This window comes from Ranitomeya variabilis, chromosome 2, assembly GCF_051348905.1.
Source record: "Ranitomeya variabilis isolate aRanVar5 chromosome 2, aRanVar5.hap1, whole genome shotgun sequence".
NCBI lineage: Eukaryota > Metazoa > Chordata > Amphibia > Anura > Dendrobatidae > Ranitomeya > Ranitomeya variabilis.
In genome coordinates this window covers 989678209-989698537 of record NC_135233.1, presented here as the reverse complement: position 1 = coordinate 989698537, position 20329 = coordinate 989678209, and the positions used below count along the sequence as shown (strand labels likewise).

General features: G+C 45.5%; 1 protein-coding gene across 1 annotated transcript in view; it reads left to right on the top strand.

Annotated features, from left to right (window-relative positions):
* The window catches only part of SNED1 (sushi, nidogen and EGF like domains 1), a 290708-nt gene that overhangs the window by 189997 nt on the left and 80382 nt on the right, over nt 1-20329 (top strand). The window contains exons 21-22 of the mRNA XM_077291025.1: nt 3811-3927; nt 10715-10831. Coding sequence (XP_077147140.1) covers nt 3811-3927; nt 10715-10831 — 234 coding nt within the window. The remainder of the gene's footprint in view (nt 1-3810; nt 3928-10714; nt 10832-20329) is intronic.

Sequence of the window (20329 nt, the reverse complement as noted above, 5' to 3'; positions counted from 1 at the left end):
GGACAGGTTTTACATTTTTTCTGGTTGCAAGGAAAGGTTCCTGCAGCTGTTTGAGAGGACAGGGAGCTTCTGGCAATGATACTTCATAGATTTGGGGGCTGCCTAAAACACAGTAGTGGGAGGTCTGGAATAAAAATGGATTGTAAGCGGGCATCTTTTTGTAGTAAAGGTTGTAATTTCCGTGCAGCTCCCCTTAGCACCTCCAGACTTGGATTGTAGGTGACTACTAGAGGCACCCAGTTATTTTCTTTTTTAGCTTTGTAATGTAGCAGGTGATTCCTTGATATTCTAGTTGCTCTTGTAATTTGGTTTTTAATTGTTCTTGGATGGTAGCCCTGATTCAAAAAAAGTCTTTCTGAGGCGACCAAGGTGTTCATCCCTATCCACGATTGTATCTGATGGCTGTAGACAATATAGTTTTTTATGTGTTTTGGATGGAAACTGTCCCATTTAAGGTATGTTCGGCGGTAGATTGGCTTCTGATACAGGGATGTCTCTATTTCACTGCTCTGCAGCTTAATGATGGTGTCCAAAAAGTTAATTTCAGTGCTGGAGTAGTTGAGTGTTAAGTTCATTGTGGGATGAAATTGATTATACTGTTCATGGAACGTCTTTAGCTGTGGCTCAGACTCTGTCCAGATGATTAAAATATCATCAATGTAGCGGTAGTAGGCCAGAGGCCTGATGGGACATGATGACAAAAAGTCGCTTTCAAGCTTGGCCATGAAAAGATTCGCTTCCTGAGTAGTCTAGAAAGCTTGCAATTTGTTACCATCTTTTCAGTTAGCCATTAAAAGGTATCAACCACTAAGGACTCTCAATTCTAAATATTGTTTTAATAACATACGTTTATTATCGGCCTGTTCTAGTTGGAATGCCTGGATCTATTTTTGCGATATCTTCCACTGTGTTTTGGATTTTCAGGGCTATTATTTTGAATAAACCGCAATTCAATATCCCCGAACTCTGTTTTCCAGGTATACTCCTTTCTTTTGTGAGTTAATCTTAGCAGACTTTTCAAGAAGGCCTTCATAGCAGCTTATGTATGCTGATCCCAAATTAGTTGAAAAAAATGCCGAAAGTTTCCCCCTAAAATTTTTACAGTCGATAATTTTACCTCATCAGATTCACCTGCTTAAACCATAGGGGAGAGTGATCTGATGACAACCGAGGAGCATATTGTATATTAAAGAGCCCCGGGAACCTAGAAGGATTATAGTACCAAGTCAATTCTGGTGAGGGACTGATATTTTGATGAGGCACAGGGGTAGACCTTTGAGTTAGGAAACCTCTCCAGATATCAACCAGACCCATCTCCTTAATAAGGGGCCAAAGGGGGCAGAGAAATTCTATCTAAATTCTCTCTTGCAGGAAATTTGTCTTTAAATGGATTACATATATTGTAACGTCTCCTACAATTATTAAAGGGATATCTGGCCAGTCTGCTAGCTTCATCAGGATTTTTTTTTGTGGAATGTTAGAGTGAGGTCGGGGTCACACTTGCGTGTGCAATGCGAGAAACCCGCGCATCAATACCCGGCACTGCCGCCAGCACTCGGGACGAGATCGTTCAGCTGCATGGATTTCTATGTAGCCGCACGCTCCGGTCCTGAGTGCCGGCGGCAGTGTCGGGTATTGATGCGAGAGACTCGCGTGAGTTTCTCACATTGCATTCGCAAGTGTGACCCCGGCCTAAGGAGCGGGAACATATACTACAACAATGACACATTCAAAATGAGAAATTAAGCAGCATGTCTGTTAGAATTGTCTCTGAAACCTCTTATATTTCAAGATATAAAATTAACTGTTACCCATTACTAAAGTAGTGAATAAATACAACTATACTTGTCAATGTCACCCATTCCAGATATTTTACCCACATATAATCCAGACTTCAGCAGGTTTGCGCTACAGATAGGCTCCCCCTCCACCCTCAACCCAACTGACAAACACCCCCTTCCCTCCCTCAAACAGTATGACATGAACCTACCCTTACCAGTAAGGGATAGGGCCAAAAACCACTCACAACCATTCGATGCATGCTTCACAATAAAAAATACCAGAAATTAAATATACTGTATCAATTGTCTCCTACGTAGAGTCCGTCGCACTAAATATAAACCATACAACTTGCATATATGCGTCATTAACCATAATACACTTATTACTCACAGCTTCCACATTGATCCTGTCAGGGAGAGAGCATATGTGACATAGACTTCAATCACCCCACATTTTAGTCACCAAACCACCAGTGCCCTCAAGAATTTGAATAATTTGTGGAGACTCCTGTTTGATCTGTGGTTCATGAGACTCCAGTCATCTCAGAGCGTCTTTGGGGGATTCAAAGAAAAAGGTGGAACCCAGCGCAATCACTCTCAGCTTCGCTGGGTAAATCTTGGAATATTGCAGCACTAGTGACCTCATTCTTCTTTAAATGTCTATGTATACTGGGATCTTTTACTTTGGACTTCCACAGAGAAGTCTGGGAAAAAGAATACTCTCTGCCTTCCAAGTGATATGTCCTTTTTTCCCATGCCTTCCTCGGTATTAAATCCAGTTCTCTATAATGTAAGATTTTAATCATTGTAAGGCCAAGAGGTCTACCCAATGGGTCGGGTCTCATGGGAACCCTGTGAGCAATTTCCACTGCAAACAGAGGAGAGAGAACTTCTTTGCCGAAGGTATCTAGCCACCACTTTTCAAAAAAGCCCTCCAGGTCTCTCCCTTCCATCTTGTCAGGGACACCCACCAGCCTGATATTATTACTCTGCAGGCAGTTTTCCAGATCATCAGTCTTGGCCATTAAAGCAGCAACTGCTTGCTTGTGACTCTGAATGTCTGGACAGGGGGCAGGGTGTCCTCCAGCTCAGTTGACTCTCCCTCCACAGCAGTTGTGCGGTCCGCCATTTTTTGCGCATCATGCCGGATTGTCAGAATGGTCTCCTGTATATAGCCTACCTGGCCTATTAGTGTGGCCAGTGTGGAATTGCATTTGTTCACAGCGTTCAAAACATCCATTAAAGATTGGGGTTTCCCTAAGGATTTTACACCAGGGGTGCTCTCTGCGTGCTCAGAAATCGCACCAGAAACCTTGATGCTGTGTCATGGAGACTTCCTCCTTCTCCTCCTCATGAACGAATACAGCATTTCTAATGCACCATTTCTGTGAGCTGTGGGTGAATGCTCTATGATCATTCTCATTGCTCCAGTCTGGCCGCTGCCTCTCCTCCTACATCTCTCTGCCCCTGGCCAAAGGACGCGCTGGCACCATCTTGGATGTCTGATGGCGCCACTCCGTCCTTCCTGCTGATCTTTCTTCTTGGGTTCATCTTCAGCACCACATCCTGGAAAAAGGAGTCGTTATTCCCCAAAATTGCTCCTTAGGATGTACCTTACAAGATGAGTGCAGTGGGAGCTCTCCGGAGACACATCCTCACCCCATGCACACTGCGCGACGACTCTAGGTGTGGTTTTACAGATCCAGCCAATGCTAAAAGGCCCCTATTTAACGTGAATATCCTGAAACCCTGTACAAAATTTATATCATGGTGGTCACAGATAAGAACTATGGAAATAGAAGCACAAATTATCTATATGTCTGACATTTACAGCAACTTAAAAGGTTTTACTGAAATTTTTTATTTTTTACTTGTTTGTTGCATGTATATTTGCTTTTCTACTAAAAGTTTTTATCGCTTGCCTTTATTTTTGTCACCAAATTAAACATTGTTATGCAAATGAAGAAAAGTCCTGTTACATCCTGTAATAATTTAATGTATTTTTTAATGCTCTATTTCTTCTTTTCAGAGGTCACCTCGCTGCCCTGCAGCATGGGCTCTAAGTGCCCAGATGGAGGCTCCTGCATGGAATATGGGGGCAGCTACCGGTGTGTGTGTCACACAGATTATATCATCAGCAACCACTGTAAGCGATACTGCATATATATTATTTCAGTGATTATACGGTAATTAGAGATTAGCAGATTGGCTTGCTATCTTTCTAATGATAACGCTTTTTTGCTAAAAAAAACAAAAAACAGAGATGCTCTTATCAATGTCTGGTATTGCTACCAGAATACTCACATATGACCACGTACATCACTAATAATCCAAGTGCCTCTTGCTCTTATACAAAAGTAAGAAATATAGAGAGTCATTTAATTGGGTCCTCAAATAACGCCTGTTAAGAACTGATTTTAGCCAGCAGAAACATTCTTGTGTCACGTTCAAAAGAGAATTAACTAAGCAACTTTATAGATGAAAGATTTCACCTATCTCAGATTTCTAGACAATTTTGAGCTTGACAAAGTAAAGCTGACTATAGATGTTAGATAGCTGTAAGCTGAATGATTATTGCTCCGACAGTTACAGGTTCTGACCCCAATACATGTACCCATTAATGTGGTCTCAGTAGCAAGAGGGAAATAAGGTTGCGAGATAACACTGGTGGTGACCTGGGTCCCTAATGAATAATAAGATTGGGCATGTTGAAATGAAACGACCCATTCTTTCAAACATAACTCCCACCCTTTTTTTGGCATCTGCTGATGGAACACACCCACACTCATTATATAGGTGGTCCTGCTGATATCGTCAGATTTGCGACTACTGCAGAAAGCTATACTTTAATTTACTGCAGTCACCGCTGCGTTGTCAGGTTTAGATAAGCTTTTTTCTATATTACTATAGAAATACGGTATATGCATCAGTGTCAGAGTGGTGTAAAGGGTCCTGCCAGTGGATCAGTGGAAACTTGTCACGTGGAGAGATTGATCACACTTCTCTCTGGCAGTTTAAAGCACAACTCCAGCATTGTTTTATTGCAGCACTGGTGTGGTGCAACTAATCGAACTTCTGGATCACTCAAGTGCTTGCTGGGCGATCCGAAAGTCACAACTCAGTGTAAGTCTACGAGAGCCAGAATAAGGCCAGAATGAGGTTCTGGCCGGCGTCACACTAAATGTATGGAAAATCGTCCCAAATCTCCCTGCCAAGAGTCATACAAGTGTTCTCCGTATGGTCATCCATGTGTAATGCGTTTGCAATGCGATGATGCAATTTTCTCGCACCTATGTATCCGTATGGCATCTGTATGGCATGCGTATGGCTTTACATTTCTCACAGATTTTCCCCATTGAATTTAATGGCTCAATGGGCTGAAATGAGGAAAATGTGTGCACATTTGTCACAGGCTAGACCAGGGGTCAGGAACCTTTTTGGCTAAGAGAGCCGTAAACGCCACATATTTTGAAATATAATTCCGCGAGAGCCGTACAATATGTTTAAAGGGCCATTGACAGATCAATCGCTCCAATGTTCACTTAGTACAGCAAGGAATGCTCCTCCCTACTGTATAAAGCCACAACTGGACTGAAACAATGGTAATTAGCAGTAAAAAAAATTAAATAAATAACTTACATTGTGAGCTTGCGATGCATGACATCAGTCCAGCAGTCTGGCTTCTTCTTTTTCCTGCGCATGACTGGAAGCTGGCATTCTTCCCACCTGATGTTGAGAGAATGCCAGCTTTGAGGCATTCGCAGAAGAAAGAAGCTGGAATGTTGGACATGTCACACAGCGCATTGTCAGTTATGTCAATTATCTATTTTATTATTTTACAGCGAATTATTGTTTAGGTTCAGCGGTGGCTTAGTGCAGCAGAGAGGAACACTCCTTTGTGTACTAAGTGACCGCAGTGTATATATACAGGACAGGAGGAGTGGTACTGTACAGTGTATATATACAGGACAGGAGAAGTGGTACTGTGCAGTGTATATATACAGGACAGGAGGAGTGGTACTGTACAGTGTATATATACAGGACAGGAGAAGTGGTACTGTGCAGTGTATATATACAGGACAGGAGGAGTGGTACTGTACAGTGTATATATACAGGACAGGAGAAGTGGTACTGTGCAGTGTATATATACAGGACAGGAGGAGTGGTACTGTGCAGTGTATATATACAGGACAGGAGAAGTGGTACTGTGCAGTGTATATATACAGGACAGGAGGAGTGGTACTGTGCAGTGTATATATACAGTGGTACTGTACAGTGTATATATACAGGAGGAGTGGTACTGTGAAGTGTATATATATATAGGACAGGAGGAGTGGTACTGTGCAGTGTATATATACAGGACAGGAGAAGTGGTACTGTGCAGTGTATATATACAGGACAGGAGGAGTGGTACTGTGCAGTGTATATATACAGGACAGGAGGAGTGGTACTGTGCAGTGTATATATACAGGAGGAGAGGTACTGTGCAGTGTATATATACAGGACAGGAGGAGTGGTACTATGCAGTGTATATATATATAGGACAGGAGGAGTGGTACTGTGCAGTGTATATATATACAGGAGGAGTGGTACTGTACAGTGTATATATACAGGAGGAGTGGTACTGTGAAGTGTATATATACAGGAGGAGTGGTACTGTACAGTGTATATATACAGGAGGAGTGGTACTGTGCAGTGTATATATATATAGGACAGGAGGAGTGGTACTGTGCAGTGTATATATACAGGAGGAGTGGTACTGTACAGTGTATATATACAGGAGGAGTGGTACTGTGCAGTGTATATATACAGGAGGAGTGGTACTGTGCAGTGTATATATACAGGAGGAGTGGTACTGTGCAGTGTATATATACAGGAGGAGTGGTACTGTACAGTGTATATATACAGGAGGAGTGGTACTGTGCAGTGTATATATACAGGACAGGAGGAGTGGTACTGTGCAGTGTATATATACAGGAGGAGTGGTACTGTACAGTGTATATATACAGGAGTAGTGGTACTGTGCAGTGTATATATACAGGAGGAGTGGTACTGTGCAGTGTATATATACAGGAGGAGTGGTACTATGCAGTATATATATATATAGGACAGGAGGTGTGGTACTGTACAGTGTATATATACAGGAGGAGTGGTACTGTGCAGTGTATATATACAGGAGGAGTGGTACTATGCAGTATATATATATATAGGACAGGAGGTGTGGTACTGTACAGTGTATATATACAGGAGGAGTGGTACTGTGCATTGTATATATACAGGAGGAGTGGTACTGTGCAGTGTATATATACAGGAGGAGTGGTACTGTGCGGTGTATATATACAGGGGAGAGGTGCTGTGCAGTGTATATATACAGGAGGAGTGGTACTATGCAGTGTATATATATATATATATAGGACAGGAGGTGTGGTACTGTACAGTGTATATATATAGGAGGAGTGGTACTGTGCAGTGTATATACTTCAACAGCCGCCCAGCCCAGGCCCCCAGCACCTGTCCTGTATATATATTATATACACTGTATCTATACAGGCTGTGCTGGGGGCCTGGGCTGGGCGGCTGCTGTAGTATATATATATATATGTCAGCTGCAGCCGCCCAGCCCATGGCCGCCCCAGGTCACCCAGTCCCAGACTGTCAGAACATACAGCGATATAGCATTGCACTCACTCAGGTGCTGGTAGGAGTTCCGTCTCCTCTCCTTGATAAGTTCAGCAGTGCACACAGTCAGGAGATTCAGAGCAGGAGAACTCTCCGCCCACAATGTCACGCTGGCTGTGTCCTTAATTAACCCCTATGTGTGCCTGGCCCTGCACTGACAGTGAGAAGATGCTTGTGCCAGCGCAAATTGAAAGGGTAGAAAGGGTTAAAGCAGCCAGATGGCTCTATGACTGTGTGAGTGGGCCCCCCTGTCTGCGAGCCAGATAAGGCCATCAAAAGAGCCATATCTGGCTCGCGAGCCATAGGTTCCCGACCCCTGCGCTAGACGGATAGTCCGTGTGTAGTGATGAGCGAGTGTACTCGTTGCTCGGGTTTTCCCGAGCACGCTCTGGTGGTCTCCGAGTATTTGTTAGTGTTCGGAGATTTAGTTTTCATCGTGGCAGCTGAATGATTTACAGCTACTAGCGAGCTTGATTACATGTGGGGATTCCCTAGCAACCAGGCAACCTCCACATGTACTCAAGCTGGGTAGTAGCTGTAAATCATTCAGCTGAGGTGATGAAAACTAAATCTCCAAGCAGTCATAAATACTCGGAGGTCACCCGAGCGTGCTCTGGAAAACCCGAGCAACGAGTACACTCGCTCATCACTATCCGTGTGGTGTCCTAGTTTTTCTCGCACCCATAGGCTTGCATTGGCGAGTCTCAGAATATATACGCGTACAATCGCAGCATGCTGCGATTTTACACCCATATTGAAAGAGAAAAAATACGATGATGTGAGCTGCCCCATAGATTAACACGGGGCCGAATGCTATGCAATGTTTTCTCACATAGCACTCACCCGTATTCTACGGTAGTGTGACTTCGGCCTCTCACAGATTTACTTTGAGAGCTTGTGACCATTACCTCTGACTTGTGGTGAGTCAGAAGTTGTGGTCACAAGATCGTGGTGTGGGAAAAGAGTGGTGCCAGGAACAGCTGAACATGGTGGCTGGTGACTAAAATTAATGATGAGCGAATATACTGGTTACTCGAGATTTCCCGAACACGCTCGGGTGACCTCCGAGTATTTTTTAGTGCTCGGAGATTTAGTTTTCATCTCCACAGCTGAATGATTTACATCTGTTAGCCAGCATAAGTACATGTGGGGGTTGCCTGGTTGCTATGGAATCCCCACATGTAATCAAGCTGGCTGAGAGATGTAAATCATTCAGCTGAGCTGAGGAAAACTAAATCTCCGAGCACTAAAAAATACTCGAGCGTGCTTGGGAAATCTCAAGTAACGAGTATATTCGCTCATCACTAACTATAATGCTACGGTCAGGGAACTTAGATTAGTTGCAATACTGTAGCGCTGAAATAAAAAAATACGCCAAAGTGGTGCTTTAATGGACACGTTTCGTGTGGCAAATGCTGGCATTGTGCCAGGTATAAAGTTTTGTGGATGAGAAATAGTGCTATGGGTTTGTTTTTCAGTGGTTATTCTTGGCTTCAGATGAATGTAGGTTTTCCTGAACCAAGGAAGATATTCAGTTTGGCGATTTTATTAATTTTTTTTCCACCTGGGTAGAACCTTTGCAATTTTGCCACATTTAAAAAAAAAATAATTAAAAATTCAAAACGGTATTGACAATACTCCTATACTAATCATACAGGCACTAACCAGCAAAACCAACTATACTAAGGGTATGTGTCCACGTTCAGGATTGGATCAGGATTTGGTCAGGATTTTTCATCAGTTTTTGCAAGCCAAAACCAGGAGTGGAACAATTAGAGGAAAAGTATAATAGAAACATATGCACCACTTCTGCATTTATCACCCACTCCTGGTTTTGGCTTACAAATACTGATGAAAAATCCTGACCAAATCCTGATGCAATCCTGAACGTGGACACATACCCTTAGGGTATCTGCACACCGCGTACCAACTGAGTATTTCTCTCTAAAAAACCCTTCATGAAAATGCTGACAGTGTTCGTCATTTTTTCTCAGCGTTTTTTTTGTACGCGTTTTGTGGTGGCTTTGCTGCCAGCATTTCTTTTTTAAATTGTACGTAAGCTGCTATGGGAATGTTAAGGTCACATCTTTTAAAAGCTTTGCACCCATGACATGACATGTAAGTAAAGCTCAGTTTTGTTTTGTTTTACACTTAACTGAGCCTGCAGACTTTTTGTTGTAAAGGGCACAACATATTTAAACATAGCCAAGAGCTCAGTGCAGCCTACAGCCCTCTTAGTTAGTATGCTGCACACTTCCCCTTAGCTTGATAGCCAGAGCTTGCTGCACACAGGATCGCACAGTAGTTGGTGGCACCTTAGTTCCAGTGAAAATAAGTCTTAATACTTCAGCATAACAAGACATTTTGGGCAATTGTGGCCTCCAATTTTGTGGAGAAAGTTTGGAGAAGGCACTTTTTTTGTTTCAGCATGTCTGTGCCCTTAGTGCACAAAGCAAGGTCCATAGAACTTGACAGACCACACAGAGCCCTAACCACAACACTATCGAATACCTTTGGGTTGAACTTGAATAAAGATTACAATCCAGACTCACTCATCCAATATCAGTGTTTGACCTCATAAATGCACTTCTGGATGAATGGGCACAAATTCCCAAAGACACACTCCAAACTCGCAGAGAAAGCCTTCCCAGAGGAGTGTAAGACTATGTTTACACTGTTAGTACGGATCCAGTAGCAATCCGTTGGCAAAAAAATTTGAAACGGATCCTGTGAGCAAAAGCGGGTCATTCTCAAATGAAAGAAAAACTGACAGACTTCAATGTTAAAAACAAAGATTCAGCTGAAATCAGTTTTTTAAAAAACTGTCTGCACAATTTTTTTTTCCAACGAATTTCTGCTGGATCCATTCTAACAGATCATTACTGGAAATGTGCACATAGCATAAGGTGTTGTAGCTACAAAGGGAAACTAGCTACATGTTGATATCTATGGATTTAGAATAGGAGTTCATAACCCCTGTACATTTAATGTGGAAATTTCCCAATGTTTTTGTCCATATAGTGTGCACTTATATATAGAGTCCTGTGCACTCATGGATATTTTCCTTTTTTTAAATGCTTTTTCTTAAATGTATTGTCCTGTAAATTGTATTTTTTTTAAATCGGACAATCCTCCATTCTGGTGGGTCGTTTCATAGCCATGTTCTCGGTATTGATGGGTGGTCCCTGTGGATAGGTGACATCTTCCAATATTGGAAATAAACCTTACTCTTCCATTTTTCTGTGTTTTACTAGCACTGCCATCTCCTTGTGACTCTGATCCCTGCTTGAATGGAGGAAGATGTGAATCTCAGGATGATAACTATTCTTGTGTGTGTCCCCGTGGATTCATTGGAAAAATGTGTGAGAGGGGTAAGAGAGCATTTGTAACGTATGTTTTCATGTAGACGATAAAATGAACAACAAAATATAATTTGTCTTTTTGCAAATTTAGACTTTTAGTGAGTGTTGAAGATCAAGTCAGCAATCATTTTTATGTAATTATTGTGCCTTTTCAGTCATTCTTAAGGGAAAAAAAGCATGTGTATGTATTGCCTATCAAGGATACTGAAAACCAAATAATTAGCACGCTTTGATTTCATACTGCTATTTCCACAATGCTACACTTATGAAAACGGTACAAACAGTAATCTAGTACATATAGTTGCAATCATAATTATTCAACTTCCTTTGCAAAATAGCTTTAATAGCAGAATTTACAAACTTACTGCTGTTTGCAATAAAACATGTGGTTTCTTCAAATTCAACACAAAGTGTTCATCAAAGTGTTTCTGCCTGAGATTTCATAAGGTCACAAAATTTTATGCAACTCAAGGTTGAGCAAAAAGGTTGCAACTTTTGATGTTTTAATGCCAGTTTTGTCCAGCTGCAGCAAAATGCATCTACCTGGGGTGTAACGGTGGCGTGACGCCACAACTAGTCTGTTCATGACATAGGGTATACGTGAGTTCCGTGACCTGGAAAAAATTCCCCAATCCCCTTAAACAGTCCCCATGACCATCTAAAGAATAAACTTCTATCATACACAAAACAGACTGAGACATATATTGGATTTAATTGGCCACAGCAGCCATTTTATTAAATAAAAGATAACATAACTTTTATAACAACCCAGAATAGGAGGGGCGGTCCTCGAAGCCCCAAAATTATAGAACTCAGCCTCCCAAAATTCCACAATGTTCAGCCCAGGATGAGTCTTACCCCCAGCCGTAAAGCACCAGCTCAGGGATAGCTAACACCCAATCCTGGTCCACCGAACCCACCCCCATGCCAGGGGCCCATAAATCCACTTCACGCGGGATAACCGTACCGCGCCTTGTTAAATTCTCTTATGGGGGGTCCAGGACCTCTCAAGATCCCCCCCCCATTGAACCACCATTTACCATTTCCACCGACTTCGAGGACCTCCACCCCCGCCAAGAACACGAATGGCCTGACACCTTAGCCATTCATGTCCCTCCACACCTTCAAGCTTAATTCAATGCCACTGCGGATGGCCAAACACCACATATCATTTCCCACCGCGTTCAGGTGTACTCCATCAGCTCTCCAGTAAGCTCCTTGACCCGATTCCAAGTCCACATGTCTCACGGCCAACGCGCCATTCCTCACCATAAACCGAGATATGGCCCTGTTTATTTTGATCCGAGCCCTATTCACCCCTTCAAGGGACCTAGCACCTCGCCAACTTTTACGTGGAATGATGTCAGACCACACCAAAAGCACCTTTGGAAACATGACCCAGAACCTCAGGATATCAAATTTAATATCCTTAATCAGCTCCCTACAAGACCGTTTAGCCAAATCATTTCCCCCTAGGTGAATCACCACAATCTCCGGCACTCTATCCAGTCTAACAAAACGATGGAATTCCGGTAACCATTCCTTCCACACCATCCCCCTTTTACCGATCCATCGCAATGTCACTGTGTCTCGAGAAAGACCCAATTGACGACCGTCTGGACGAACAGCAGCACGCAACGCAGCCCACACCACATACGAGTGCCCCATGATCCAGACGAGCACCGGATCAGCCCCTGCAACAAAGAAAGAAAATCAACAAACAATTAACTTACCACAACCCCTAATTCACAATAGGTTTAGGCGAACATACGACCGGAATCTTGAAGATTCCCACCTCCCAATTCTCCGAACCACCTCCTCACCAAGGCCCAACCTAGCAGCTTCGGTCGCTGCCCCGATCCTGAACGAGTGACCGCTATATTGTGCTGCAGATAAGCCCGCTGCGGCCAAACATTTCCTAAATACCGAAATAAACTGAAAACGGGACAAGAAAGACCCATTTTCGTGCACCAAGAATGGCTCATCTAACACACCGCCCTTTGCCATGTACTCCTTCACGGATGCCACCGGGCACACTGGGGATCCTTCAACATTGAATAGCACCACTTTGCACCCTTTCCCGTACACGTCCGTTTTAGAGGCTTTAACAAACACCACAACCTTGTTCCCTTCAACATCAACGTTTTCTCTCAACAAAGTACCTTTTTTACTAACGGACGGGCTAACCAACTCACCTAACCGAAATGCCCCGAAGAAAGCCAAAGAGAAGGCTACCCGGAACAAAACCACTTCCCATTCAGAAAAACACACCTCCTGCAACTTCCGACCAATGGCTGAAAGCACCTCATAAGACACGGGTCGCCGCCCGTCCGAAGCCTTCCAACCTTTCTTCCAACCCCGAACAACTTGCCGAACCAAAAAGGATTTCGTTATGTCCTTACATCCCCTGCATTTAAGGTTGAAGGCTAGCCCCGCCAAAAACTTATTCAAACGTGTAACCGACCAACCTGCCTCCCAATGATGACCGAGGAATAACAACAAACCATACTCCTCCTCTATATCCTGATCCAGACTTGACAACCAGGATTCCCACAGGCTCCACGCCTGATTATAATGAGACCAAGATGAATCCGCGAGCGATTTGGTAAATAACTCCGTTTCAGCCCTCGCGGCAGGTTCCATAATTCCACCGGACACTCCAGACCCACGCTCTCCGCCTGTGGTGCCAAATCCCGGAAAAGCTGCCACTGAAATTGAGAAAGAGCAACAACTATTGGATCAGGCGCTGACAAGTCTACTTCAGATACAAACCAAGAATTAAACTTAAGACCCAGAAAAACCAAGTGTTGCAAGACCTTCACTACTACAGGGGTAACTGCTGACAACGAGTTTACCGCCGTCACTGTTCCTACATGCTCGCAATGAAAAGAAATTTTCAAATTCCTCAACTTGTCGCCCCACAGGGCCAACGCAACTACCCTGGGGAACAAATGCAGCAGTAACCGATTGTTTGTCAACCCTTCCACTTTCCATTCTTCTGGCCAGGCCGCTGCCGACCAGCTACCCTGAAAGAACAGACCAAAGCCGCTCAGTTCAATGACATGAATCAAAATGCCCAAGGAGGCGGCATCTGCCACAGGCTGAATCCACAGAGATCTGCCATTGTACTCGTCAAGAAAAGCCGCCCACACCTTCAAATCATCCCGGAACTCTTTCTTTATCCTGATGAAATGCAAAGGGGACTTCACCCCTACCGTTGCCAAGGATAGGCGGCGGCAAAACGCTCGACCCATCGGCATGATCCTACATGCAAAGTTTAGTTTCCCTAACAATGATTGCAAACTGCGCAAATTTATCTTCTTCAAACCAATCGCATTAACCACATCCTGACGCAACGCGGTAAGCTTATCTGCAGGTAGCCTACACTCCATCGCTACCGTGTCAATTTCAATGCCTAGGAAACTCAACACTGTCACCGGACCAACTGTTTTGTCCTCCGCCAAAGGCACACCGAAGTTTTTTGCCACACTCTCCATTGTGTGCAACAAAATCGAACAATCTGCCGATTCCGCTGGCCCTATAAACAAAAAGTCGTCTAGGTAGTGTGAACATGAGCGAATCCCAGACACATCTTTCACCACCCATTCTAGAAACGTGCTGAAGGCCTCAAAGTAAGCGCATGAAATTGAGCAACCCATTGGAAGGCAACGATCAACAAAGAAGCCGCCATCCCAAAAACAACCTAATAAGTGCAAACTGTCGGGATGAACTGGCAACAAGCGAAAGGCCGCTTCAATGTCGGTCTTCGCCAACTTAGCCCCCTTACCACATGCTCGAACCCACTCCATCGCTGAATCGAATGATAAATACGACACCGAACTCAATTTGGGATCAATACCATCATTGACCGAAGATCCCTTCGGAAACGATAGGTGATGGATTAACCTAAATTTATTAGGTTCCTTCTTAGGGACCACACCGAGAGGTGACACCCTCAGGTTTGCAATCGGGGGGGCGACAAACGGACCTGCCATTCTTCCCAGAGCAACTTCCTTATTCAACTTATCTGACACAACTTCCGGGAATTGTAACGCCGATTTCAAATTTTTTCTTTTTAAACTAACGTCCTGCTCAACACAAGGAATTTTGAAACCTTCCTTAAAACCGTCGCGCAATAAAACCGCAGCTGACCTATCAGGGTATCTACTTAGAAAGGCCTCCATCACGACCCACTGCACTGGAGTCACCCCTTTTTTCAGCTGACTCTCCAGCTTTTTGTCTGTTACCTCTGAAACATTTTGAGGCACTATGCACCCCCCCGCACGATGAACACTCGTGCCTAAATTTGCACTTACTCCCGAATCTGCATACCCCATCATTGAAGGCGAAACACAGTCCCTTCTGCAAAGCCGCCGAGTGTCCTGACTGTCCCGAACTCCCGGCGCCCCCTTGAAAAGGCTGGCTGGTCTGACCTAAACGGGCTGGGACCATAACTCTCATCCACAACGCTATGTCCTTGTGATCCCACCTGATATTTGGCCTAAAGGCTTTCCGCTGACGAAACTGTTCGTCATAGCGTAGCCATCCCTGTCCCCCATGGGTCCTGTAAGCCTCCCCTATGGCATCTAAGTAACAGAATAACGCCGAGCAATTTTCCGGGGCCTTTTCCCCAATTACGCTAGCCATAATAGCGAAAGCTTGCAGCCAATTTGAAAATGATCTGGGAATCAGCCTAAATCTCCGTTTTTCCTCATCTTCTTTTTTGGAGTCCTCCCTTCTAAGTCTATCCAAGTTAAATCTCTCTAGGGGTAAAAGTGAAAATATTTCTATGTACTCCCCTTTCCAGATTTTTTCTCTAACTTCTTGCTTTAAGTGTGCCCCTAACGGGCCCTCAAAGCAGACATAGACCTCCCCCTTTGCTGCATCATCCAGTCGCGGGACGTCCTCCTTTTCCTTATCCTGCAAAGCTCCTTCACCTGACCCATCAATCAATGACCCGGGCCCTACGGATAACGCCGGTGCTGCTCCGCTATTCTCCCTTGATGAGCCCCCAGTATTTGATGCAGGACCCGCGCTGCTGGACGTACCCGTAATCTCGGTCATCTCTCTAGACCCCTCAAGCGATCCCGTATTACCTAACCAAGCCGCTGACGGCAAAGACCCTCTGCTAAGCCCGGACCCCCACAAGCCCGCTAGCTCCCCTAAACCTCTGAGGATTAAACCCATACCCCCACTAGCAACTCCCGGGGTAATATCAGTATTCCTAGCTTCATGGAAAACTAAGCCTGGCATATTAACCATAGGGAAAATGTTCTCACCTAGCTGCCTGGGTGCTGTGAGCCCAGCAGCCGAAGATCCAGCTCCCAGCCGAAGGTGTACTGGATCCAGTCCGGCTTGATCTGCGATGTTGACCGCCGAGCTCCTGGCGGCCATATCCGTGTACTGGCGACCCGATGATGCCGACGACTGCCCTGGCGCTGCGGATGGGGAATAGGCCGAGCCAGCATCCTGCCGCTCGCTGGAAGATGTGTGGCTCCTTGCCACGGATACGTCCCTTGTACTGCCTCCCGAAGCGACGGAATGTCGCCTGCCTGAAACTGGAAAATCCCGGCCATCACCAGCAGAGGGCGCTGATCCAGGAAAATCCCGTCCACCACCAGCAGAGGGCGCTGATCTAGGAAAATCCCGGCCACCACCAGCAGAGGGCGCTGATACAGGAAAATCCCGGCCATCAGCAGCAGAGGGCGCAGATCCCATCACATCCTGGCCACCACCAGCAGAGGGCGCAGCTGTGCTGTAAGCTCCGGAACTGTGCGCTGCAGAGGGCCGCACGCTGATGCCAGGGCCAGCAGACTGCCGCCCGCATTGTCCCCGTCGCTGAGGGGCCACCGCACCCGGCCCCCGCCTCCTCGGCTGTCTCTGCCTCCCACGCTGAGCGGCGCCAGCGGGTATGCTGGCGGCCGCCGCTCCGGCTCCTGCTCCTGTCGTACCTTGCTGCCCGGACACAGAAGGAGGGGAGGAAGGATCCGCCCCCCGTTGTAGGCCCCGCCGCACTGGAGGATTCCTCCCGGCGCTGCGCTGTGAGGTGGAGGGGACAGCGCTGCTTACCGGAGGGTCCCTGGAGGGGCTCCTATTTCGGCGCCGGGCCCTGGGGATCACGTCAGGGCTTAGGCGCGCCGGAGGCCTGGACCTCCGCGGCCGGCGCCCGACCTGCTGTGCCTGCGATGGAGCATCCGATGTCCCCTGGAGAAGGCTGTTGACAGAAGCATTCAGCCAATCTGTCCCCTGGGAGCTGGCTGCCGCCCGGAGACGCTGGAGGATTGCTTCAATTTCCATGCTGGTAAGTGTGACAGAGATTCCACACTTGTCACGCAGGCACCTAAAATGGATGCCTGCTTGAGGAGCGTGCCCCTTTTTATGTGCCCCCTCCCTGCAGTCCCCTGGTTCCACCCCCTTCATTCAAAAAATGCCCCTTAAGCCACCCCTTCAAATTCCAGTTAACCCTTACCACTGTACCCCCTCTAAACTGCTCCAGCTCCCCAGGTCCCACGTAACCCCGTCATGGCGGCCTCCCCTTAAGTGCCGTGGGCCCCCCAGTACGGCCTTTCTTGATGAGCTGTGGCATGCCTTACATCAGAAGTCTTACTCTAGTCCCTGGAGTACACACCTGAAAAAACAGAAAAGATCTGAGTCTCCTCCTGCTCCTTCTTCTGCTCCAGTCCCGGCCTCTTCCTCCCCCTCCCGTGCAACAGGGCCACCTGACTCCCCACAAAGAGAAAGGGGATGTGACCTCCCCACCACCAGCAGAGTCTCGGAGCATTGGATCCCATATTCTACATGTGGCCTCACAAGTGATTTCTAAAGGGCTAACAATATGTTGGGATCATGGGAACCACAGTACATGTTTCCCAGCCGCTGCTACTTTTCCAGGCGGGCCATCCCTGCCTTGCACAAACCTGTTGTGGACAAAATCAGGTGTGCACCATCAGTGTAAAGGTCCACATAACCACCGATACATGGACCAGTAAGCATGGGCAGGGACTTTACAGTTGTGTGAAAAAGTGTTTGCCCCTTTCTGATTTCCTATTCTTTTGAATGTTTGTCACACTTAAATGTTTCAGATCACCAAGCAGATTTTAAATATTAGACAAAGATAACACAAGTAAACACAGAATGCATTTTTTAAATGAAGGTCTTTATTATTAAGGGAAAAAGAAATCAAACCTACAGGGCCCTGTGTCAAAAAGTGAACCTAATAACTGATTGGGCCACCCTTCGCAGCAACAACTGCAATCAAGTGTTTGCTATAACTAGCAATGAGTCTTTTACAATTCTCTGGTAGAATTTTGGAACACTCATCTTTGCAAAATTGTTGTAATTCAGCCACATTGGAGGGTTTTCGAGCATGTACCACCTTTTTAAGGTAATACCCCAGCATTTCAATCAGATTAAGATCAGGACTTTAACTAGGCCACTCCAAAGCCTTAATTTTGTTTTTCTTAAGCCATTCTGAGCCATTCTGAGGTGGACTTGCTGGTGTGTTTTGGATCATTGTCCTGCAACATATCCCACACCGCGCAGGAGTTGTAGATGGGGATCAAAAAACAGACAGATGTGTGGTTGGTGCCTTTAAACCCCAAGCCCGGCCTTGTGGTGTACGATAACGGGTCAAATCTCATAGCAGCTCCGTGCCTAGCCGGTTTGACGCACGTACCTTGCCTCGTGCTGGTGCTGCATTTGGTTACACAGAAATGTCAGTCATGATGATGCCATCATCAGTGTAGCTAGCCAGAGTCTTTTTGGCACAGTACTCCTAGAGACTTTTTAGTACAGCACTCCCAGAGGCTTTTTGGCACAGTATTCCCAGAGACTTTTTGGCACAGTACACAGAGAGGCATTTTAGCACAGTACTCCCAGAGGCTATTCACACACAGAGGCTTTTTGACACAGTACTCTCACAGGCTATTGTTAATCAATAAACTTTTATTGAAAATCAAATGATATAGTTATTATAGCAGAATAAGTATTTTACATGTGGTCATACAGTACATGTACAAGAATAGTACATATATAAACCAATTGTTCATTCAAATAACCACCATATAGTTCTTCCCTTCCCAACCCAGAAGTAACATCCACCCTCCCCACCCTCTCCCACACTGTGCATTACAATTAAACCATACCCATGCTCAAATAGATATAGACAATTAGTCAAGTACATCATCCTACTATCCAGACAGGTGATAATCATAATTTACAGGATTAGTAAATTAAATAAGACATCTCTAGCCAGCTCCTCCGAAACCACAGCTGTGCACCTAATCCAGTCTCCTCATACTTTACCAAATTTACTAACCGTCCCCTTCTTGATATAAACCTTTTTTTCCATTACGTTAGTAGAGTTGAAAGCTTGGACCATTTCTTCTACAAAGGGAGGTCTGGTTGCCAGACAGTATTTTAGCCTACCCCCCAAAGCCTCACTAGTCTTGGGTATGACCAGAACGTGCATCAGGTCTGTATTTTCTTCCCAACACGGGCAATAGTCACCTGTCTTTAGGCCCATTCTATACAATACCTTGGGGGTCCTATAAGCTCAATGAACTAGAAACAGTTAAGACTTTCTTTGCGTCATGTTTATTGAAAGCAACCCTGGAGATTCCAGCACATCTTCCCATTCCTCTGTAGAAATGCTACCCACATCCTCCTCCCACTTACTCTGAACCTGGGCCATTGGGTCACCCAAAATCTTTAACAACAATAATACCAGAGAGATGATTCCTTTTCATTGATTTTTGCCTGTACTACGCAGTCTAACAGTCCATTAGAGGATATAGAAAGATCAGAGATGGCTTCCTGAGCCCGTATTGCGTGTCTTAGTTTCAAGTATTTAAAGGGAATCTGTCACCTCATTTTTCGCATATAAGCTGCGGCCACCGCCATTAGGGGCTTATCTACAGCATTCTGTAATGCTGTAGATAAGCCCCCGATGTAACCTGAAAGATAAGGAAAACAAGTTAGATTATACTCACACAGGGGCGGTCCAGTGCAGTCAGGGTCCGATGGGCGTCGCAGGTCCGGTGCTTCCTATCTTCATGCAATGATATCCTCTTCCTTGCTTCTGTCGCGGCTCATGCGCAGGCTTAATTCTCTGCTCTGTTGAGGGCAGATCGAAGTACTGTAGTGATCAGGTGCCGGGAAAGCTCAGAGAGGCCCAGCGCCTGCGCACTGCAGTACTTTACTCTGCCCTCAACAGAGCAAATCAGTACGTCTGCGTAGAAGCCGCGACACAAAGCAAGGAGAATGACGACATCGGATGAAGATAGGAGGCGCTGGACTCGGACCTGCGGCGCACATCGGATCCGCACCGGACCGCCCCTGGGTGTTTGAGGCAAAGATAACCCCCCCTTCTGTTAATTGCAGTTTTTCCAGTTTTGTTCTGGGGTTCCCTCTTTTCTACACTAAATCTCTAAATATGTTGTGCATTTTCCTAAACCAGTATTTAGGAATACAGGCAGGTGAGTTATGTACAACGCACAGAATGCATGG